The sequence below is a fragment of the Littorina saxatilis genome, linkage group LG5, assembly GCF_037325665.1.
Source record: "Littorina saxatilis isolate snail1 linkage group LG5, US_GU_Lsax_2.0, whole genome shotgun sequence".
In the NCBI taxonomy this organism is placed as follows: domain Eukaryota; kingdom Metazoa; phylum Mollusca; class Gastropoda; order Littorinimorpha; family Littorinidae; genus Littorina; species Littorina saxatilis.
The window spans coordinates 10,220,622-10,245,183 of record NC_090249.1 but is presented as its reverse complement, the minus strand read 5'-3'; the positions used below and the strand labels follow the sequence as shown (position 1 = coordinate 10,245,183).

At 42.1% G+C, this 24,562-nt stretch overlaps 1 protein-coding gene across 5 annotated transcripts in view; it reads left to right on the top strand.

The window, feature by feature from the left end:
* The first annotated feature begins 2,571 nt into the window (after nt 1-2,571).
* Nucleotides 2,572-24,562, top strand: part of LOC138966265 (angiotensin-converting enzyme-like) — a 41,447-nt gene continuing 19,456 nt past the window's right edge. Inside the window, exons 1-5 of one of the 5 annotated variants that reach the window (XM_070338416.1) lie at nt 2,572-2,715; nt 20,979-21,184; nt 21,307-21,465; nt 23,188-23,275; nt 23,680-23,823. In XM_070338416.1, the coding sequence (XP_070194517.1) occupies nt 20,981-21,184; nt 21,307-21,465; nt 23,188-23,275; nt 23,680-23,823 (595 nt within the window). In that variant the 5' untranslated portion in view covers nt 2,572-2,715; nt 20,979-20,980. Of the gene's footprint in view, nt 2,716-16,761; nt 16,903-17,380; nt 19,663-20,978; nt 21,185-21,306; nt 21,466-23,187; nt 23,276-23,679; nt 23,824-24,562 lie in introns of those variants that run through there. The other 4 variants (XM_070338415.1, XM_070338414.1, XM_070338418.1 and 1 more) reach the window with 4 other exon arrangements.

The window sequence follows — 24,562 nt, the reverse complement described above, 5'->3', positions numbered from 1 at the left end:
GACAGCACAAATTTGTAATCTGCAAGGCAGAGTACACATTTTCTAAAAGGAAGACTACTCCTCTTCAATTATATCCAGAGATCTTCCAGCTGTCTCCACCATAAGCCAAGTGGTCGAGTCTTATACCCCCTTTCCACACAACCGTTCTAGGTCCCGTTCCCGTACCAACAAAGGAACGGTGCGGGCACGGGAGGGATCGGGACAGAACCCCAATGAACGTAACTGATCGTTAACGGAACTGCTTTGAACGGTAGGGACGGCTGAGGTTGGGCTGCATGTTCAAATTTTTAGCCGTTTCCCTCCCGATCAGAATGAACGGTAATGGAACCTCAACCCATCGGTAACGGAACGCTTGGATCGTTAAAGGAACTTAAAACAACAGTAACGCAACGGTTGCGCTCTCACACACTGAGTTGTCATACTTGCATTCCACACATCCGTTCTAGGTCCCGTTCCCTTACCGACCAAGGACGGCTGCCACTATGGTCAGACGCTGCTGAAAGATGCCAAAAAACGGCCGTTTGCGCAGCGTTCCATTGTTGTGGCAGCATTCCTTGGTTGGTACGGGAACGGGACAAAGAACGGTTGTGTGGAATGGGGGTATAACTTTTGACACCGACAAACTGAAGAATGAACAGATCTATGAGGTAGCCTAACTGTCTCAATGGTCCAGGCTCAGGAAACAAAGAGTATATATGGCCTGGGGCGATTGTAGCTTCCCTTCTTCGTGTCCGACAGACAAGGACAATAAATAGTAGAGCATAGTGCAATTTCATGTTGGCATCTTCTGCACTGAAAGCTATAACCCAAAGACTGAAGACCAGAGTGCTTTACCCCACTTCTGACCCGAATCACCCCCCTCCTGCTATGTACACGTGCACTCAAGTTAACCTCTGCTTTGACCTGTGTGCCAGGAGTCGGATGAGAGAGAGAGAGAGCGAGAGCGAGAGAGACACACACACACAAACACATAGACAGAGACAGACATAGAAAGACAGAAGCGGAGAGACTCAGAGGGAGACACAGACAAAGACATACATACAGAGAGAGAGAGAGAGAGAGAGAGAGAGAGAGAGAGAGAGAGAGAGAGAGAGAGAGAGAGAGAGAGAGAGAGAGAGAGAAAGAAACACCTGTAACTGATCTCGTGAGAACGGTAACAAAACGAGACATGTCACCTCTCCGAATGCATTCCAATAGATGACCGCTCCTGCGGCCATCAATAAAGGAGGGAGGACTTTATCCTTTCGCATATCTTCGATTTCATTGGAGGAAGTCAAATCACTCGTTCACCTTCATATATATATATATATATATATATACAGAATTCAAGAAACTCTTTTTCCTCTGCACCACGCCACACAATGAAGGCTGGAAAACTTTTTAAAGCTTAACAAAGCTTATTTAAACAACACAATAAAAAGTCCAAAACCAAGCCAGAATGTCGCATCTTTTTAAATCCAAATTTTCGGCCCGCAGGCCTTCTTCAAGGTGCACAGACCAAGCGTCTATAGTTACAACACAACTATATGAGCCAATGTCAAAAGGTGCTGTGGGTACGCTAGGTATTGTATAAGTTCTGTAACTATTTACTGAATGTACACTCAGATGGAACTTTTGGTTTTTCTGAGAGATTAATGAATAAAGATGATCGCAGAGAAAAACCAAAGACTAACTATAAACAGTTAAAATTCTGCTCCTCATTCATTACGCAAATTAGTGCTTTTTAGGGACGTATTTTGACAAGGTGTTTGAGTACTCTCGATAGTTTTAGAAAAAATGCTAATAAGCTTTTTTCTGGGCAGTTGGATTTAAACCAAGTGATTGCATGAACCCCAATACATAGTTCTGTGTGTTTTTCGTCCCATTTGTCCGCTTTTTAAAGAAATTATTAAAGTTTGAAAATTGCGTGTCTAGCGTGACTCTTTGCGTCACAAAAACTCAAACTTTAAAAAAGCTTCCAAAAAATGTTGTTGTTCAACTAGATACACAAAAGAACCAGTTTTGAACAAAAACTGTCGGTGAAAAGGAAAAACAATGAAAATAACCACTATATTTTGAAGTTTGGTACCATTTCTGGCTAATTTAAGCTTTGTCGTCACAATGTCACACTAGACACTTTTTTATCAAATTTCATTTTTTTTCCACAAAATTGTTAATTTCTTTCTGTTATGCGCTTTTACCTTGATTATATTTAATCTACACCCCAATACTCATATGCGAGCTCAGTAGAAATGAAAGTTCTAGAAAAAAAAATGGAAAAAATCAGGTTTATGTCCTTACATGCCACAAGAGACACTCGTCAAGCCTCAACTTAACGGCCAAATAACACAGCCGTTGTGAAAGATTTTCCCTTTTCTCCTTTAGAAACTATATACTGAATGTGTTAAGCAACTCAAAACACCAGTCATTTTACTTTGGATGTACTTTGATTTTCGAAGCTGTCAGACAGCACCTTTTGACATTGGCTCATATATATATATACGAAACCCTTGACGCAGCTACTTAGAGGCGGAAACAGCCAATCAAGGACGCGAACACAGTGATGATATAAATGAGGTCATACATAACATACCACGTCCCTCTTTGCGAGCAAAAGGTGGGAGTAGTTGTTGTTGACACTTTCTTTTCGCGCAGTGTCTTGTGTGGTGTCGTTCTCCCTCCACGGTCTGAGTTGTTAGCTGCAGTTGTAAGCTCCAGTGGAGAAAGGATTAGCAGGTTTGTTGACTATTTCCTGTTTTGCTTCAAACGCGTTATAAACTTGTATTTGTTTTGTATTGACTGAAAGTTTTAACGGAGTATGTGTGTGTGTACGTGTGTGTGTGTGTGCGTGTGTGCGTGTGTGTGTGTGTGTGTTCATGCGTGCGTACGTGCGTGCGTGCGTGCATGCTAGCGTGCGTGCGTGCGTGTGTGTGTGTGTCAGTGAAAGGCACTTCTTATCAAGTACCCGACGGATTTTTATGAAATTTGATGCATACATTTTTTTCGAAACAATGCTGAGGCCTCATTGTGGTGGCGGCTAAATCTTCGAAGTTTGTACCGATAAGTCCGTGTTTTGGCTCAAAAATGTGTTTATCAAATTGTTCCGATTTTTTGTTTTTATCTTTTCAAAATTGTAATTTCAATAACAACAGGTTGTATTCCTTACTTCTCGCTGAATAAAAATAAAAAGTACAGTTTTGTAGTGTTTGCTGGAAAATCTGCTTCAAATAAAGAAAACTGTTTAATAAAACCCTGTGAAATGAGAACCCTCTGAACCCTCTCTCTAGAAAGAGAGAGAGCTAGCGGTTCAGTCAGAGAATTAAGAAGTGAAAGTAAATGCGGTCCCGAGCTGTGAATAATGTTTTTACTCGCTGCTAGGCTAGGCTCAGGCCTTGAACAGTTATACATGTGCGTTTATTTGCATTTTTTAAATAAAAAGTTATTTGTTTGTTTAGTTGTTTGTTTGTTTTTCCCTTTTGGTGCAGGAGGGGCTGGGTGCTTTGGGCGAGGTGAAGGGATAGGTAAAACTCTCAAGTTCTAAGAAGCAAATGTTGAGTGTGTTGCCGCCCGACACTGCATGGCTGTTTTCCTTGTTTTTATAAGGACAGTAAAATGTTAAGTCTTGAGTCTCACATTTTAAACGAGTTACCAGGTAGGGCCGCAATGAGCTACTCTCCAAATTATTGTTCTTTATTTAACCAGGACCATTCCTTCACTTGACAAATTGGCCTTTCAAGTCAGAATGAGGACAGTGCAACTAACTCAAAACACACACGCACACACACACACACACACACACACACACACACACACACACACACACACACACACACACACCAGGCATGCTACAGGCCAAAAATGGTTTTACCTGAAAGAAGCGCGCAGTGGCGAAGCTACAAGCCTGAGCCTGCGAAGCAGGCGAGCCAACTAGGAGGGTCCGGGGGCCTGGAAAAATTTTCCGTTGGGTCCCGGCGGGGGCCCCCTGGAAATTTTTTCAAAAAACCGTTAAAATCTGTGCAATCTGGTGCATTTTGGGCATCATTTTCAGGGCTGTAATAGTGTTGTGATCTTGTTAAAAATCCCATTTTAGCCTCCCCCCACCACCATTCAACACACCTCCAAACTGGTGAAAACAACACTACTGTAGACTAGTATGTATTCACCAGTGCACTGTACTACTGTAGTGGTGTTTTCACCAGTTTGGAGGTACACATGAAAAGGGTTTACAAGTTACAAAAGCATTGAAAAAGGTTACTGCAAAAAAACAAATGCAAGGAAGAGTAGTCACTCACAAGTCAAATAAGGCACAGTTCTTTTTGCCGGATTCGTTCTTCTTCGTGTCAGCCTTCTTTTTTTTCGGCGAGAAGGTGTTTTCAAGCCAAGCTCAACTCCATTTGTTCTTCACGCCGGAATCAAATGGTCCCGGCGAATTTATCTGTACAATATCTGGGCGAAACATTTCGCCAAAAACGACGGCCTACATCCGCAGAACTAGATTGGGAACGTTCTAGATTCAGATCGGCAAGACCAATGACAGGCAACGCGCGTGCGCTGGCTTCATTGAGACCGGCGCCCGGTCGCGTTGCGCGATATTCACACGGATCGTTTTTGCGAAAAATTTTCAACTTCACCGGAATAAATTTGACTTTACCGGATTTTGAAAACGGATTTACCGGATTTCTGGCAATTACCGGAAAAGTAGCATGCCTGACACACACACACACACACACACACACACACACACACACACACACACACACACACACACACACACACACACACACACACACACACACACAGATAGCAGTTATCAATGGTCATCAATCAACGCTCTACATCTAAACCATAACGATGTTAGACTGTTAGACATTTCGTGTAGGAATAATAATGAAACGAAGGGGACAGAATAACAAAACGCTTTTCAGGACTGCTTCAGAAAGTTTAAAGGGTCATATAAAACAGTAAACGTTTGCTTTGCCTATATATTTATATATTATCCAATATTGACAAACTGTGTGATGATATCTTCTGCTATGGTCTGTTGAGACAGTGATATCAAAACGAGACCGGAGGTCGAGATTTTAATATCACTGTCGAAACAGATCAATTGCAGAAGATATCATCACACAGTCCGTGAATGTTAGATATATTGTTATTTCTCTGGACATTTTGTATTCACTGTAAAGAAATTACAAAAGTATTTCCCTCAGTTTTGGCTGTTCCATATCCCTCCCTCTGAATATTTTTTTTCTCACTCCTTTCTTGTACTTTCCAGTATTTCCAAATGTCTTTTCTTCCAAAAAGTAATTAGTCACTTGCTCAACTAAATTCTGTGATAATTACATTTTCATATGTACTTTTTTGTTTTTATATTTAGGTGTCTGTTTTAGAAGTGGGGAAGCAATACAGAGGTCGTCGATATCAAAACTGATATCGACGGAAATGTGATTATATATATAGATATTATATATATCTGACAGTGATTGTATGATTTTTGTATACATGTATTGTTGTCACGCGCTTTGAACTTCTGATAAGGCGCTTTATAAATGCCCGTTATTATTATTATTATTATTATTTTGCAATGAGCTCAGTTTTGCCCAATTGACCAATGGAAATCTACGTAACATATGAAATAGCAATATATATAAACTTGGCCAAAACATTATTGCAAAACATTTCAAAAACAAAAGCACTAATTCCCGTGTTATTTCATTAAAATTTATATGCCAGTTAAGGCCGTTCACTTAACCTTCAGGATCACGTTTTGGATTAAATATTTCTTTTACAGGCATCACGTGACCGCCGCTCAAGTAAGGGTACCCTCAAAATCTACCAGACAAGAACGGAAGAGCCGATTAAAATATCGACCAAAAATCACAATAGGGAACACTTTGCAACTTTAGCATACGAGAAGAAAGTCAAACCAATTATCTACTCTGAACAGATTGTTTTGTTTTGCTATCTTGCGTATTTCGCGTGCTATGCTATTCCTACTGATGCAGGTGTCGATCGCAAGATGTTCAAGTCGCAATTTCATAGGTCCGTCTCCGTGAATTTTTACAACGCAGAAGAGTGTATTTCTGTTTGCAAACAGATAGCGCACAAAGGATTTATGTGTGTTTTTAGGTGGATTTTGTAAAGCTCAGTGTTACACTATTGACAGCACCACGGAGGGGTTGGCCGGTTTAAAAGTTGTATTCAAATATTAAAGGCACAGTAAGCCTCCCGTAAACCATCACAGAGCTCCCCGAGCGTCTACATACAGTACAAGCATACTTCCATTTGAACGCTCACCGAACGGGAACATCCTGGCTGCTTTCTGTCGAGCGTGAGAAATTTTCAAAGAATTTATTTTCGTGGACTTGGCCCTTTGCAACAATGGCGCCTCGTTTTGGTGCTGGACGGCTGTTATGAATATTCAATACCGGAAATCACGCCCGGACAGTAAGCCTCCCGTAAACCATCACAGATACTGTCAAGCTTTTACACACAGTACAAACACCCTTCCATTTGAACGCTCACCAAACGGGAACATCCTAGGTGCCCTACGTAAAGAGCGAGCAATTTTTAAAGAATTAATTTTGCAGATTGTCTCGAACACTTTTTGGACCCATCCTGAACTCAGGTCAAACATGAGTTACTTCCCTTCGGGTCTCATTCTATCGATGTAAACTGGCGATAGCCGTGGATCGATGATTATCAAAATGTTTTTGGACCGTGGTGCGTTTTTGCGCTAGACCTAACTTTTAAAATCTAAATAATAAATTGACAGCTTGTTACACAAACATTCTTTAATCATAAAAGAATTCTTTTTTCATCAAGACAAGATCAGTACAATTCGAAGTTGTGAAAGTTTGAAAAAAGAAAAGCCCGGAAGCAGGGTCACGCAAGGGTCGTAGCAGCCGACGGTTTATGCATATCGCCGTTCCTCTCAACAGTCAAAAGCCATCGCTAGAGTTCTTGTGAACCACAGCCGTTTGTTTCGTGCATAAAAACGTGCTATTGTAAATAAGCTCACATCGAGTCGCATTCAAATGACTAACTGACGACTACATTGTGAAAAAAGGAAACTGGATCACACGGGTTCACGATGGCTCAGGGGTAAGATAAACCACGCAAAAATAAATTCTTTGAAAATTGTTCGCTCTTTACGGAGGGCACCTAGGATGTTCTCAATCGGTGAGTGTTTAAAGGAAAGGGTGTTTGTACTGTGTGTAAAAGCCTGACCGTATCTGTGATGGTTTACGGGAGGCTTACTGTGCCTTTAATGCAAAATAAAATCCTGGATGTAGGCTTATGTTATTGTGTCAGTCGAGCTCCACACGCTAAACATAGAGGTTTTGAAGGCTGGAGCTTTTTTTTCTCCTCCATTTCTTTTTCTTCTTATTCGTCTGTACTTGAAAATATATTCAACGATGGCTTTTTTCTGTATAGGCGCACTCCTTCCCCTGAAAACATGTTGGCTCACCGTATAACATCTGCCCAGGCTTTTACATGGCTTTACAAGTGGGCAGTTCTCATATGAGCGCAATGGCATAGTGGTTAAGTCGTCGGCTTCTCATGTGGAAGGTCGAGTGTTCGAATCCCGACCACTCCTTGTGGGTTCAGGATGGATATTTGTCCGATCTCCGAGGGCTACTTACGTACAGAGCTGCTAGTGTTTGTCCCCCTTTGTGCATACATGCAAGCTCAGTCAAGACCAAGTGCGCACGGCAAAGATCCTGCACTCTTTGTCAGAGTTCGGAGGGTTATACAAACACGAAAATACCAAGCATGCATCTCCCGGAAACGGAGTATGGCTGCCTAAATGTCAGAGAATAGACGGTCAAACAGTCCCCTGTTTTTTTTACAGGCGAGAATAGGCGAGATTGGCGAGTGGGGCGAGGAAGTACCGTTTCTTGGGCACATCTCGCCGCGAGTGACGCTAGAATTCTCGCCTCGAACGCTAGGTAGCTTTGGGCTTGCTCGCTTGGCGAGAAAACATGGCGGCCACGCAGCTGCCCATCCGATTGGCTGTCCATGGTATTTTACCGACCAGTGCAGACGACCTTTTCGGAATCAACCAATGGTGTTTAATTCTTGCGTAGCTAGCCATTAAACCGTTTCATAGACAATCCCGCCTCCTAGCTTCGCGAGCGGCTAGCCGAAAGAATATGCCTGAAAGAAACACGCGTCAGGTCAAAACACACTCGTGCAAGAAAAACAAGTCGCGTAAGGCGAAAACACAACATTTAGTCAAGTAGCTGTCGAACTCACAGAATGAAACTGAACGCAATGCAACGCAGCAAGACCGTATACTCGTAGCATCGTCAGTCCACCGCGCACGGCAAAGGCAGTGAAATTGACAAGAAGAGCGGGGTAGTACTTGCGCTGAGAAGGCTAGCACGCTTTTCTGTACCTCTCTTCGTTTTAACTTTCTGAGCGTGTTTTTAATCCAAACATATCATATCTATATGTTTTTGGAATCAGGAACCGACAAGGAATAAGATGAAGGTGTTTTTAAATTGATTTGGACAATTTAATTTTGATAATAATTTTTATATTTTTAATTTTCAGAGCTTGTTTTTAATCCAAATAGAACATATTTATATATTTTTGGAATTAGAAAATGATAAAGAATAAGATGTACGTAAATTTGGATCGTTTTATAAAAAAAATATTTTTTTTACAATTTTCAGATTTTTAATGACCAAACTCACTCATTAGTTTTTAAGCCACCAAGCTGAAATGCAATACCAAACCCCGGCCTTCGTCGAAAATTACTTGACCAAAATTTCAACCAATTTGGTTGAAAAATGAGAGCGTGACAGTGCCGCCTCAACTTTCACGAAAAGCCGGATATGACGTCATCAAAGACATTTATCAAAAAAATGAAAAAAACGTCTGGGGATTTTATACCCAGGAACTCTCATGTCAAATTTCATAAAGATCGGTCTAGTAGTTTAGTCTGAATCGCTCTACACACACACACAGACAGACACACACACACACACATACACCACGACCCTCGTCTCGATTCCCCCCTCTACGTTAAAATATTTAGTCAAAACTTGACTAAATATAAAAAGTGTTCGTGGAAATTGAAGTCCATTGGACGCAGAAGAAGAAGAAATAGAAGAATTTGCTCACTAGAAAAATAGATGCGCACTAGTGATTGTGGTTCCTTTTTGCGGACATAAAGAAGGACTGTCAAAATCTCGGTTTACTGCAGCAAGTTATGGACAAAAGTAAGTCCGGTTCACTTACTTCAGACATACGCCTCTACCTATACAGTTAAAGTAACTTTCCTTCCCGTCCATTGTTTGGTTGTTGGTCTTTCATGTCACTTCAACATATTTCGCTATGTTTCCTTTTTCATGGTTGTCTCGTCGTTTTTCTCCTTTTTGACTGCTAAAGGATAACACAAATATTCTACACAAGACAATCTGCATCCGCGTTCCAAACCCACCGTAACCCCCCCCCCCCCCCCCCCTCGGCCACCGCACCGCCCCCTCCCCCAGCATCCCCCCCCCCCAAAAAAAAAAAAAAAAAAAAAAAAAAGCTCCAAACCCTCCCTGCTTCGTTCCACACAGCTGGGCAGATGACTTTGTGTCTGTTTTTGTGTGAAAGAGAAAGCGCTTGGGGAGGAGCGCAGTAAAGTGGTATTAATAAAGATAACCTGTGTAGCCCTAATTCGCTCGTTAATGGTGCTAATTAGGCCCAGCAGTCTGACCCTTCGCTGTGGAGAATGCAGGGTACAAGCGTGTGTTGATTTCGTGGCGTGTTTCTTGTACGGTGAGGTAGGTCTGCGTGGATGTAGGGGAAGGGCTCCTAATATGGACCGGCTCCTAATATGGACCACCTTCTGTTCTGACAAACTAACGGAGCTAGAGCGCTCAAAAAATTGTATTCGCTGTATTCACTCTCTCTGGATAACTTGCACATGTCAAAACAGTTGCAGAAACACAAACCTCAAAACCGTTAGGCTTTTTCTCTTTTTTTTCTCACTTTTGGCAGCGTTCACTCTAAATTTGCCGCCTAAAACGGACTCGTTTCTGTCCACAGCCAAAGCTGTTATCACACAAAAATTGCTATATATGACAGCTAAAACCGTATTTGTTACATTTTAGCAGTGTTGACCCCGAGTTTCTACCGCAAACAAAAAATAATAGCAAAATCTCAAAGTATGTGCGAGTCCCCTAATATGGACCACCTTCAACAAATCGAAGAAAATAAAAGCTAAAGGCTATTTTCATTAATTCATTGAGAAGCTTGCTGGAAATAACTTATAAGTAGCCCTCGAGATTTAAAAAAAAAATGCAACAAAAAGTCTTCTTTCCGTGGAAGTTGATAATTTCACTTATTTTCACTCTGTTTTTGATAAGCTTCTTTAGTTTCCTGGTGTGCTTCAAATAATGCTCTCATCAATCCGAAACAGATAAATCTAGAGCATATTTTAATTAGGCTGACTTGTACACTAAGTTGTATCATGTTATTTTGAAATATAGGTGGCTTTTTACAGTGATTCGTGAAGGCCGCTCCACCTGTCCATATTAGGCGCCCAGGCTCCTGATATGGACCCTTTGTGATTTTTTCTGTATTTAATATTTGCTGAATGTCTAATAAAGCTCTTTCACTCTAATTAGGCCTAACGGTTAACCTAAGAGAGAAGGACTACCAAACACAAAATGAAACTTCTTCGCAAGAAAACAAGCTAGTTATCAGCATGAAACAAAAAGTGGTCCATATTAGGAGCCCTTGCCCTATGTGTGTTTGTTTGTCTATCAGTCTGCCTGTTAGTCCATATGTCTGTGTTTATACACGCATTAGAAACGTGACTGTCCACTGCCGTTTATTCTTTTAATATTTGTTTCGAACTGACTATGTTCTTTTCATTCAAGTTAGCGCGATAAACAAAACAAAAAACGTTAAATTGACAGCAATTGTACATCACAGGTACACTGCGTTTACAAAATGCTGCGATGTAACTTTTTATGTTTTTAAGCATTAGTGTTCAAGCACTGTCGTTTGCACAGAGCTGCCTTGAATATTTATTTCTTTGTCCAGACAGCTAGTCATTGTACGTCGATTTTAGTAAGCTTATGTTTATTGCTTTTCAGCTAATAAAATGTGCCGATTGTAATTTTAGTCTTTTCTTCTTGACATTTAGGGGCGGATGGTCCAAACATCAGTTGCAGATCATTTTAGGGCTGCGTGTACACTTTAGGCAAGGCATGCGAGCATTTACCAATGTTCCTAACTCTAGGCGCTAGGACATGGCTGAATAAAATCTTGTTGTGTTTCTTTTTACATTTTAGACCATGGCACAAAAGTTCCTGGCCACAACTTTATATATAGTCAGTGACATAACTATACTAGGCAACTCATACAATAGTGATATACGAGCTGCCAATTACATAATAATGTTTTGTGTGAAACGGCATTGAACACCCAATGTCAATAAGAAGCGACCAGTAGATTTTGGAATGTTCCCAATTTTTGCGTGTGACTTTTTGGTTCAATATTTATGTTTTTGTGTAGCTTTATAGTGCACCAACACGGGATCATGGGTACCCGTCGTGATTTAGAAAACGCCGGTTAAGTTGTACATGTACTATATTATGTGTATGTTCAAGCTATGACGGTTACGTAGATGACGGTACCCTATATGACGGGCGCTTACATTAATTTTCACCTCATGACAAAGCCGGGAGTCCTCTGATGATGGTCGTGTCATTTTAAATGATAGTTAGTGTGATCAAAAAGAGCTTGTCTATATTTTAAAATAAATGTAAGTTCTCAAAATGTAAGCCCGGACGGTAACGGAGATGAGGTTGTTGGTAGTATGCATTGCTCTCAGGACTAGGAGATAAGTCATTCACTTGTATTGATGTGCTGCACTTAGCTCATGGCCGACCATAACAGAGGTGAGAAAAGTTTAACTTTTACACTTTTACATCTTTCCGTATTAGCTGCAGGACCCCCGCAAAATGAAAAACTGAAATGGTCGCTTCCTATTGACACTGAGCTTGAACATTCACCATGATGATTGATATATGCGTGGATTGTATAGCTCTCCAAAATCATGTTTGAGTGGACACCTGTAACAAAAGTCACACTCCTAGCTTTGCAAAAGGAAATGATCTTTCTAAATTGCTTTAGAACCTAAGCTAAAAATACGTCGTTTAATTGATTTACATCATTATCAACAGCTACCGTCGTGAACTTCTCAAAATCTCGAATGATGCTGTGCATGAAGTGTACAATAAGTCTAAGTAGAGATTGTGACAATCCGCATATAATAAGTCAAATACATCTTAAACATGATATCATGTAATATATTGTCAAAGCCGCCATGTAGGAGAGTTTTCTTGCGAATTGGACCTTACAAAGTTCAAGGGACATGAGCTGTACTGTAATTTAGAAACACCTGCAACGATTTGCCAAAAATTGCAACGAAACTATGCTAAATAATTAAATAAAGTTTCATCAGCGAGCGGTTTGCATCGACAGCTCTCCTGTCAGGAGGTCGGACTTCCGGTCGTCATCATTATTCATTTAGTTTTCATAGCTACCCATTCGTCAAAGCAGATCCGAAGACCGTTGGATTGAAGAAGTCAAACCTACAGTCTAGCTAACGCATGCAAATTGAGTGCCAGACAGGGCTAGAACGCTTAACAGACACAGCTAGAACGCTTAACAGACACAGCAAAATGTGCGTCGGAGAATATCAAGGTCTGCAATGACTACCAAACACAGCATTCACATTTGAAAATAGTACGCTCAAACACTAATTCTAAGACTGATATTATATTAACAGTGACTGCAATAGATGTAACAAAGCACTCTCTCTCTCTCTCTCTCTCTCTCTCTCTCTCTCTCTCTCTCTCTCTCTCTCTCTCTCTCTCTCTCTCTCTCTCTCAAAGCAATCTCTCTCTCTCTCTCTCTCTCTCTCTCTCTCTCTCTCTCTCTCTCTTTTATTTGTATAAAATATTATAAAATATTTTGAAAGAAAAGGGTTGAAGTTATCACTTGTTCGCCATGTCTTGTTATCAGAATGTGTATTGATTATGTTACACGACACTTGAGATTGCCACAAGTTCTCAGATGTCGTATAGTTGTGTTCTTTTATTCTACGTCGCCCGTCTTCGCAGCAGCAGAAAACAACTCGTCAAATTGAGTTCGAGGATTTATTTAGCATTCCATACATACAACTGCACATCGTAGCAGAACTCAAATAGAAGCTTTTTTTTACATACAAATCGCGCTGGCATATATAGTAAATACTCAATCTCGAGAATATTCCAGACCGAACATGATACAACTACATTATATACGAACCGTCTATGGACTAGAACAGTGACGTTCTCTGTGACGTACATCAAAAGCGCCGACGCACTTAATCCGAACGAACGCCACGAACTCACACTAAAAACAGCGTGGTAAACAACTTGTTTTGACAGGACTAGAAAGTTCACCTGCATTCTCGTCCAAGCATAAATATTGTGTTTACAAAATATAATATCGGTACTTTCCAACAAAGTACAAATAAGTCAACTACATGCAACACACAAAACTGAACCAAAGTTCAGCAACGACAGCGTTTCCTAACAGATTATCAGTTTTAGAACGTGTCCATAAGCTTGAGGGCCCCAAAGGGTTTAAAATCGTGATCGTGATTGGCGTTTTTTGACCTTTCTGTGACCGTGATTGCCGAAATTTCCATTTCTGTGATCGTGATGGGACTTTGCCCGTGATCCGTGATGACAAAAAAATCAAGTCTCGTGATCGTGATCGTCATTTGTTTTTGTGATCGTGATGGGCATTATTGCAAAGCATTTTATTTTCAACGTACATTTTTCACAGCTGTATCATTCAATGATCCTCTATTCGTCAAGGAACCAATCCCGATTGAAGGGAAGCAACAACACATTCAGAAATATGATTTTGACAGCGATTGCTTCCCTTTAAGAGAACCAATCACACAAAAAAGAGATCGAATCAGAAGGCGAATTACAAAAGTCTGCCAAACTTCATCCAATGGAAGGGCTTCGTGCTAAAGTTTTGAGTGCATTCAGTCAAATTCGAATTCGAAGATCAAAAATGGCGTGCAGCGGTACTGTCATCGAACTTCTGTTATATTTTGTGGATTCAAGCCAGACCAAAGCAGGCGGCGAGAATGCCTTCCTTGGTGGAAAGGTCAGGCTACGGGTCCGTCTTTCCGAAGACGAAATGTCAAGGTATGTTGATCTATCAGGGCCGGACTAGGTAATTACTGGGGGGAGGGGTTACAGATGCGGGTCCAGGGGGCAAAGCCCCTTGGTGGGGGTTGCCCCCTTGAAGCTGAACGGTTTTTGATGTTTCTGGAGGGAAAGGAAGCCTCTCCTTGAACGAAAAAGGTAAATTCGACAGCAAGCTGTATAGGCAATGAAGAAGAATTGATTGTAAGGACTCATGTTTTTCATCACAAAAATCGTTGAAGAAAAATGTCTTTCGAAAGGGGGTGAGAGGTGCGATTTCTCCTCGGATTTCATGATGATCCAGATGCACCCCCCCCCCCCCCACAAAAAAAAGCGTTTGGGAGGTACATGCTTAAGCCGGGGGGAGGGGGGTTGCGCAACCCCTGTACCCCCCCCCCCCCTAGTCCGGCCCTGTCTATGTTGCTCTATGACTGTTCTGAATGTAGGCAAAGATCTTGAAATTTGTTCAATATCTTTGAGTTTGATTGAGATCATTGACATTGTCGACATTGCCACGTCCGGCTGTCACTCGCTCATTGTGACCTCGACTGGCTAGAGTCTGATCGAGTCTGCGTGTAGCCAAAACCAAAACTAGAAATGTATTTTTCATCCCAGCAACGTGGACACGCTTGGCATAGATTCTAATTGTCGCTTAATTCTTTGCATTAAGCTTGGATTTATTTTAGCGCCTGTAAACTTATCAACAATGGGTAAACTTATCAACTATGGCGGGGAGACGTGCCAGTTTGGGTCACTTGATCCTCATGTCAAAGTCATGTTCGTTGGGGATTTTGTTATTATAGACTCTACCATCATACATACATGTACTTTAATTTCAATCCACCCAATAGTTTTTGAGAAAATGGGTTTAAAAGATTTAGCTCTGGAAATGTGACATTGTGCAAGTATATATTCATGTTTGTGAGTGAGGGTGTGGGAGTTGAATGTGTATGAGTGCAGGGGCGGATTAGGGGGGGGGAGGTTACAGGGGTTCCGGAACCCCCCCCCCCCCCCGGCTGTCAAAAAAATTAAAAAAAATTAAAACTAACTTTAAAAGAAATAATGAGTGGCTGCTGACACCAGTTGATCATGTTTAAAATCAAGGATAAGCCATAAATTTGTCATAAAATACCTAAAACTCTTCAGCTTCTGGGGGGCTAAGCCCCCCAGACCCCCCAACGGGGCCCATGTACCCCACAAGGGGTCTGCCCCTGGACCCCAGGTTGTAACCCCCCCCAACCCCCTCTGGCTTAACTGCTCCGCCCCTGGAGTGTATATTCCTGTGAGTGTCTGTATGAGCGAGAGCGAGAGAAAAAACAATGAAAACAACATTCTTGTTACTGATTACAAATCATGAATCGATATGTATTTCTATGTGTGTATGAAAGAGAATTAAAAAAAAAATTAATAAAAAAAAGTGCAACAGTTGTCACTTTGTGTTGAATAAACAATAGATCCAGAGGAGCGAATTACTGTGTGGTTGTGTTTACTTTGACACGTGCTTTCTGTACCTACAACTTTTACCGTGACCGTGATTTGCCACTGGTGTTCGTGATCGTGAAAACAAAAATCAAGGTAACTGTGATCGTGAAAGCTAAAATTTCCCTTCCCGTGATCGTGATGATACCCCCCCTTTGGGGCCCTCAAGCTTGTGTCTGCTTGTTAACGTTCTTAATGGTGTACATACAAGAAAAATTAAAAACACGCTTAAACCAATTCTAAGACCTTCTCCGTGTGTGTTGTCATCTATTCAACCCCCAAAACCAACGCTGTTGCTCTCGTCTCAATCCAATGCTCAGGGTCAAAAGGTAGGACGAAAACTAGGAGTCCCGCATAGTGCCGCGTCACAATGAGAATTACAGTCTGGGATTCCTACTCAAAGTACAGCCGTTTTTGATTTGAGTAACTCAGCGCTCAAACGTTTATTTTAAGGTATTCCTTGTGTGTGGTCACAAAATAACTATCCCGAAGCTGAACTGTATAGCTCTTGGGGCGATTTGAGACATTGTTTTTGTTAGACATATTCCCTTTAAAGCTCAGTCCGTCTCAAATGGTTTACAGAACGATTTAAATCTACTCATGAAAAAAGCAGTTCTAACCTTATCGAACACACTTGCAATAGCATTTAATAGCATTAAATGACACAGTTCGTTTGAATGGCTATTTAGCTCGCGTACACCACACACCTGTTTTCATGGTTTATCTAACCCCTGAGCCATCGTGAACCCGTGTGATCCACTTTCCTTTTTTTCACAATTTACTAGTCAGTTTGTGATTTCAATGCGACTCGCTGTATCTGCAATAGCACGTTATTGTGTACCTCTGAATCTAAAATGCAACAAACGGCTGCGAGTCACACGAACTGAGCGGTGGCGATTGACCGTTCACAGAAACTGGCGACATGCAGAACATTCGTCTGCTACGAGAACCACGTTTTGCGGGACACACTTCCGGGCTATCTTTTTTTAAACTTTCAAAACTTCGAGTTGTACTGATCTTGTCTTGATGAAATAAGAATTCTTTTATGATTTAAGAATGTTTGTGTAACAAGCTGTCAATTTATTATTTATATTTTATAAAGTTAGTTCCAGCGCCAAAACGCGCCGTCCGATTGTCTGATCAGACGTGGCTGTCCACGCAAAAATAAATTCTGTGAAAATTGCTCGCTCTTTACGTAGGGCACCAAGGATGTTTTCAAGGGGTGAGTGTTTAAACGAAAGGGTGTTTGTACTGTGTGTAAAAGCCTGACAGTGTCTGTGGTGGTTTACTGGAGGCTGACTGTGACTTTAAACCTTGTTGTCGACATCGTGCTTTTCGCGTCATCCATTGCGCACCTTGTCACTTTCAAAACACGTCCATGTTGTTGACATCCTATAAATTGTTTATTGTTTACCTAGCTCTACACCATGCAGGTATTGGAGATTTTTTAGAGCGTGAACTCTAATTCGTAACATTATACTCTATGTTTATGTTATAAATCCTGTTTTGCGCATTATGTCACTGTGGCTTTTCCAAACTGAGGTTAAGCGGTGGGTGGCCTTTCGTCGCGTCACGTTACAATCCGGCTTTCTCAAGTCACTGATCCTGGTGTATCATGACACGTGTGCGTGTTTGTGCTACACAAGTAGTTATGCAGATGCATGTTGACAGACCATACACATGTGAGGTCGTTGTTCACTGTGACGCTATCGGCGTGTTTATATGTTGCCTGGCCCTTTATCGAATACAAATCTTCTAAAGACTGCGTTATTTCCGAACATAAAGTCCCACGTGGTAGGTAGGCGTCGTAGTATTGCTTCATTCAGAACAGTCTCAGAATGACCCCAGAGAGAGAAAAAAATTATTAAGAAAACAAATATGAATGAATGAATAACATTTTATGAAAAGAAGAAAAAGAAGAGGCTACGTATCGGACTCGTTTCTCTGTGCCAGCACTTGTGACAGCGTATCAGACAAAGTGACATATTGGAATGTGCTTACAAAAATGAGGCTCTTAATCAAATTAAGGGCGGGGAGATAGTTCAGTCAGTTGCGGCGCTGGCTTGAAACCAGTTGTCGCTATCGGCGTTGGTTCGACCCCCACGTTCGGCGAGTCAACTTTGTGAAGACTCCCCTCGGTGTCCACCCCCGTGTGCAAGCATGCGAACGATAAAGAACCCAAGCTCACAGCATAAGTCTCAGGGCTTGGAAAACACGAAAAGACACACGCAGGGGGTAGCGCGACTCTGTCGCTGCTCGCTATCCCCAGGAAAAACAGCCCGCGTTTCCTTGGGGGAATTGCCCAAGGACAAGAAGATAATACCAAATACCCAAATAACAAATTATGTACAGCTCTCAGATCATACGTGAGGATGAAAGTCATTGTTCACTGTCAATCTACGCAGAGACCTTGTCCTATGGTGGAGTGAAGATCATGTCACAACAGCAAACTACGGGATGCAGCAAGCAAGGGTGATAGAAGCATGGACCTAGTCGTGCCTTGTGAAGGTCAACGAAAAGAAAACCATACACACCCTCTTTTTCCTCTCAACACATGAACCCAACTACAGATCAACAATGACACTCTCCAAGCTGAAGCCTCCCCGACGTACAATGGGGTCACCTTTGACCGCCGCTTGACTTGGAGGAACCAGCTGAAGAAAAAGCAGACGATAGCAAAACTCAACCTCATGAAGAATCTGTCTGGCACCAAATGGGGCGCAGACCAAAACGTCCCAAAGAAACTGTATGTTGGAAGCGTGCGACAAGTCCTGGAATATGGAACCGCTGCAACTTCCACATCTGCAAAATCAAACATTCAGAAGCCTGAGAGAGTACGGAACCAAGCCATGAGAATGATGACAGGGTCCATGCAAACTACTCTAATCAAAGAACTGAAAATTCAAGTGACTCGAGGACAATCCAGTGCACAACAGGATGAGCAAACCAACAAGGGCAAGGCTCACACAGAGAGGAGCAAGTCATCCTCTTGAGATTATGAACGGGAAACAACAGAAGGCAGACGCATCTATTCCACAAACTGAAGATAGGACAGTGAGAGATGTGTACTTGTAACACTGCACCCATGACAACAGCACACCTACTTCTGGAATGTCCGCTGCAGGAGGAAAAAAAGATGCACAGCATGACCGGATGAGACCCCCCTGCATGATAAGCTGTTTGGCAACCTGCATGGTGGCCCTTGCATTCGTACTTGCCACAGGAGTGGAAGTCTAAAAGGACCGAACGAGAAGAAGAAGAAGTAGAAAACTGTTAATCCCGGAGACTGGATTCCGCACAACTGTCGTATACATTTAGAGTGCTTACTTGCCTTTGTTTTCCAGACCTGACAAAAATGAGACTTTGAATGTCCTGATCAAGATTACAGGACTTCTGAGTAACATTGCAAAATCTGTTTCATTGTATTCTTTTTACTTTAGAAATAGCAACACTGAGCGCATTGAGAAGCGTAGAACCCAGGTTTCTGGGAATTCATCTCGGAATGTAGGGGATTATTTTATAGAAACTGCGCACACAGATACAGAGGTACAATCAAAATAATTCGTTTAATCTTTATAATTTAGCGAAACCATTTGAAATGTTCATAGATTTGACCCTGTAAAATTCAAAAAGCTGAAAATATATGTTTATATTTTGAGCATGTACCTCGAACAAACGTGTGTTGTGCGACTTATGGGACTTTTTTCCAAACGCTGTCACATTTTGAAGTGATCCTGTCGATAAACCCTGGCTGTGTCATGATTATGCCAGGTGATACATGTACATCTACGAGATTATGCGCGGATAGTATTTGAGCTTGAAGAAACTCATCCTCTGCAAACTTTGAATTTTGAGGATTATCCTCTTGTTTCGCTGATTCGGTGACACCCTCAAACAATCTACAGTTGCACTGACGGAGAAGAACAAAAGAAAAGACGGGTAAACACTTTTGTCGCACGAACAGTGGGGAAAAAAGACACAGGTTGGTTTATGGGTTATGGTTTGTTTTTCTTTAGTGTTCGTGGTTGTTGTTGTTGTTGTTGTTGTTGTTGTTGTTGTTGTTGTTGTTGTTGTTGTTGTTGTTGTTGTTGTTGTTTTCATGAAAACAGTTCGACTCGCCTGCTTAGAGCTGGTTAGGCGTTAACATGGAATAAGACCAGCCTTCCACTTGGACACGTACCAAAAATCAACATTTTGACTGCATCCCGTGCAGAGTGAACATTTTGACTGCATCCCGTGCAGAGTGAACATTTTGACTCCATCATGTGCAGAGTGAACATTTTGACTGCATCCCGTGCAGAGTGAACATTTTGACTCCATCCCGTGCAGAGTGAACATTTTGACTGCATCCCGTGCAGAGTGAACATTTTGACTGCATCCCGTGCAGAGTGAACATTTTGACTGCATCCCGTGCAGAGTGAACATTTTGACTGCATCCCGTGCAGAGTGAACATTTTGACTGCATCCCGTGCAGAGTGAACATTTTGACTGCATCCCGTGCAGAGTGAACATTTTGACTGCATCCCGTGCAGAGTGAACATTTTGACTGCATCCCGTGCAGAGTGAACATTTTGACTGCATCCCGTACAGAGTGACCATTTTGACTGCATCCCATGCAGAGTGAACATGTTGACTGCATCCCGTGCAGAGTGAAAATTTTGTGACGAATTAATTTCATAGTTTTCATAGTGTCTAAGAAGAAAATTAAGTCTTGCAAAAATCCCACACACTGGTAATAAAACAGTAAGAATGTTGCGTCTCGGTATGTGTCCAAGTTAAGACATGGTATTATCCTATGAGCTGATCTGAGAAGGTGAGCCTAACTGTTTTCACGTGAAGGAGTGAGCCTTTAACAAACAACACGTCACATAGACAAACAACACGCCACATAGACAAACAACCGAGTGTTTAAGGGGCTTATGAAAGATTTCTTCTGTCTGCGGTTTCCAAACTAATCTGATGGGAAAGTCGTCTGTCACGTCAGGATATCATATCAGCAACGAACACTTTTGCTACGACGGTTGGTTAGTTCGTAACATACGTTGGAAAGTGGTGAGGTCTCACTGTATTTAAACATATTTTCTAAAAGTTCGCAGATCATGAAAAATGCGAGCTTCAGCGAGCGACCCGAATTTGTCAACAATGGGACAATAAAGTAATGAAAATAAATAAAAATGGAAATCTAGTGTGAACAATCTGCTACAGAAGGAAATCACAACCCTTCATCAGTTTTACATACTGTCTCTGGTAAGGATTTTGTAATACAAATTTTAAAACTAATTTTTGGGTTTGTTACAGTCATGTGGTCGTCGACGCAGTTGTTGGTGGTGCTATGGACGGTGGCTATGGGTGTGCGGGGCGAGGCGGGTAGCAACGTCAACGAGACAGCGGCCGGGGAATTCCTGGATATGTACAACACAGAGGCACAGCGTGTCTTCTCCGCCAACGCTGCGGTCAGCTGGGCCTTCAACACAAACATCACGGATGAAAACAGACAGAAGTCGGTATGTGAAGATTCATGAGATGAGTTGATCGTGTAAATATCACGCCTGTGCTTTGCAATATTTCACAGAGCAATCTAAGAAAACTCGTATTAAAAAAAAAATGATGTTGACATGTTGTCCAGATCCAGTCGGACCTGCAGACGGACCTGTGGCGGCAGAACATGTCTCACCAGGCCGCGGTCTTCAACACGTCAGGGTTCGACCCCGACATGCAGCGCCAGTTCTACAAGATCAAGGACATCGGCACCGCCGCCCTGGAGGATGTGGCCAAACTCGAGGAGGTGGGTATCATTGCCAGAATTTTCAACTCACTCACAATGGACAACTCAGAATTCAGCACTCAGAATTCAGCACTCAGAATTCAGAACTCAGAATTCAGCACACAGAATTCAGAACTCAGAGTTCAGAACTCAGAATTCAGAAATCAGAACTCAAATTCAGCACTCAGAATATAGAACTCAGAATTCAGCACACAGAATTCAGAACTCAGAGTTCAGAACTCAGAATATAGAACTCAGAATTCAGGACACAGACAGAAAATCATATGTAAAATGTGTCGTATTACAGCGTCAACCTTGTACGACCACAAGCTCTACAGTACCCATCATGAAAACTAGGCAGATGCGTTTGAGTATTGAGCTTAGTGCGAAAAACCTCAGTTATATATGACTGGAAAGGCCACTCATTCCCCTACCATATCCAGCAAACAGATTGATTTAACATGAGGTAGTGTCTTTACAGTGGAACCTACAACACAGACACCCCTTGTCAGTTTTGTTCGCCTTTCTTGTCTAACAATGACGCCGTGCCATGCTGAACGGTGTATGACGTGTCATACATTTCAGACGGCATAGGCGGTTTTTGTAGCCGTTTTAGCGGGTAATTAGACAACAACAAAAACCACACACAGTACATTTCAGTAACTCTTTAAACGCATTGTCTTCAAACTTTTGGAGCTCTGTGCAAACACATCTCGTAAAATAAACACGAAATTTTGATTAACTTCGTGGGACTCGGTTTCCCTCGGTTTCCCACGAAAAAAGAAAAGATAAAGTGTGTCTCCCAGCTGCCCTTTTCACCATAAACATGAGAACAGGTAGCCGGTTGGAGAGTAACCTCCTACCTGTGGCTATCTATCTTACTCACAGAGAGTGCTAAATCATAAACAGACGTGGAGATGACAAAGCTGGAAATGTAACCACCAACCTACTCACAAAGGTATAAATCTGTGCTTGAAGACCCACTACTGTCGATAGATTTACCACCTCTCCAGTGAAAGTCGATGTTGCCCTCGCCTTGAGTCACTAAATGTATCTCTGAGGTCGTCATCGTGCTTGTTGAGTCGTGTTTACGACCTGACCAGAATGGAGGCGTGTTTGTAAGCCATTATTGCTGGGAACATTTATGATATTTGAGGGATATTTTCGAGAATGATTAGCATTGTTTGCCTTTTTATTGCCGCCTAATACTACATACGTTTTATCTTCCACTTCAGTGCACTTTAGAATGGCAAGACATATGCGAAACATGCACAATGACAACCTTTTCAGCTTGGAATCATAATTGTCGCCATATACAAATAAATTACAGATTATGCAAAAAGATTTCTATTGGTGAACCATAATGGCAGTCACCTTCTCACCTTCAAAAATGACGAATATTGCAGTCACGGATTATGCAGGCTAATAGCAAAACGTTGGGGTAAACTGTAGTAATTCAAAGTGATGATGAAGGGAGAGGATTCTCTGTGTGTGTGTGTGTGTGTGTGTGTGTGTGTGTGTGTGTGTGTGTGTGTGTGTGTGTGTGTGCACGTGTGGGTCTGTTTGCTTGCTTGCTTGCTTGCGTGCGTGTGTTCGTGCGTGCTTGCGTGCGTGCGTGCGTGCGTGTAAGACATTTCTCCATATGTCTGTCTTTTATCTCCTCAATAGTTTGTGCGTTTATCGATTCGTCTGTATGCGTGTCTACGCGCGCTGGATGACGAGTGTGCTTGTGTGTCTTGACAGCTGAACAGTGTGCTGGCCCAGATGAGTACCATCTACAGCACGGCCCGCGTGTGTCTCACCAAGACCGACTGTCTGCCCTTGGATCCAGGTAAAGAAAGTTGATTGAAGGCACACTCCGTCTGCTCCCTAATATGGACCGGCTCTGATATTGACCACCTCCTGTGCTGGCCTCGTTTTTCTTGCGCATACAAAAATAACAGCAAAATCTCAAAGTATGTTTGTGTCCCCTAATATGGACCACCTTCAACAAGTAGATGAAAAGAAAAGAAAAAAAAATACTTATTTCAGCCTAGCCCTCAAGCTTTTGAACAATATATCAAACAGTCTTCTTTATGTGAACATATATAATTTCATTATTTTCTCTGTTTTTTATTATTTGGTTTAAACAGTGTTTATTCAACAATGTATTGATAATGCATAGAACAACTATACCAAACACAAAATGGAAATATTGACCACTTTTTGTGTCAGAATTATTTCATTTCATTTTAGACATCACCCGCGAGTTTGAAAAGTCACGTAACGAGGAACGGTTGCGCCGCCTGTGGGTGGGTTGGAGAGACGAGTCAGGAAAAAAGATGAGACAACTCTACACACAGTTTGTCGACCTTAGCAACGAAGCCGTGAAAACTCTAGGTGAGTATAATGCTGTTGCTTTTTCCTAGTGCTACACTGTTACAGCCTTGAGCTATGAATAGACTTCTTCTACAGTACAGACACTGGTTAACTTGATCAATGAGCTCTGCATCATCAATTATAATGAAGGTCTAACGTGCGCAAGCATTAAGCTGTCCACTTTCTGATCTTAAAGGAACACTCCTTCCCTTGTCAACAGTCCTGGCCACTATCTCAGTCCTGCCCACTATCTCAGTCCTGGCCACTATCTCAGTCCTGTGGCCACTATCTCAGTCCTGGCCACTATCTCAGTCCTGGCCACTTTCTCAGTCCTGTGGCCACTATCTCAGTCCTGCCCACTATCTCAGTCCTGCCCACTATCTCAGTCCTGGCCACTATCTCAGTCCTGCCCACTATCTCAGTCCTGGCCACTATCTCAGTCCTGTGGCCACTATCTCAGTCCTGCCCACTATCTCAGTCCTGCCCACTATCTCAGTCCTGCCCACTATCTCAGTCCTGGCCACTATCTCAGTCCTGTGGCCACTATCTCAGTCCTGCCCACTATCTCAGTCCTGCCCAAGCATGAGATAATACCATCCCTCCACTTGCACACGAACCAACATTCAACACCCTGAATGCTTTTAAGCGGAGCTGGACTTTTTTTATGAATTAATAGTTAAAAAGCCACACGGCACTTTCAGCCAAATTAATTCATAAAAACTGTCCCACCTGCACAGAGAGCAGTCAGGACGATGATGTT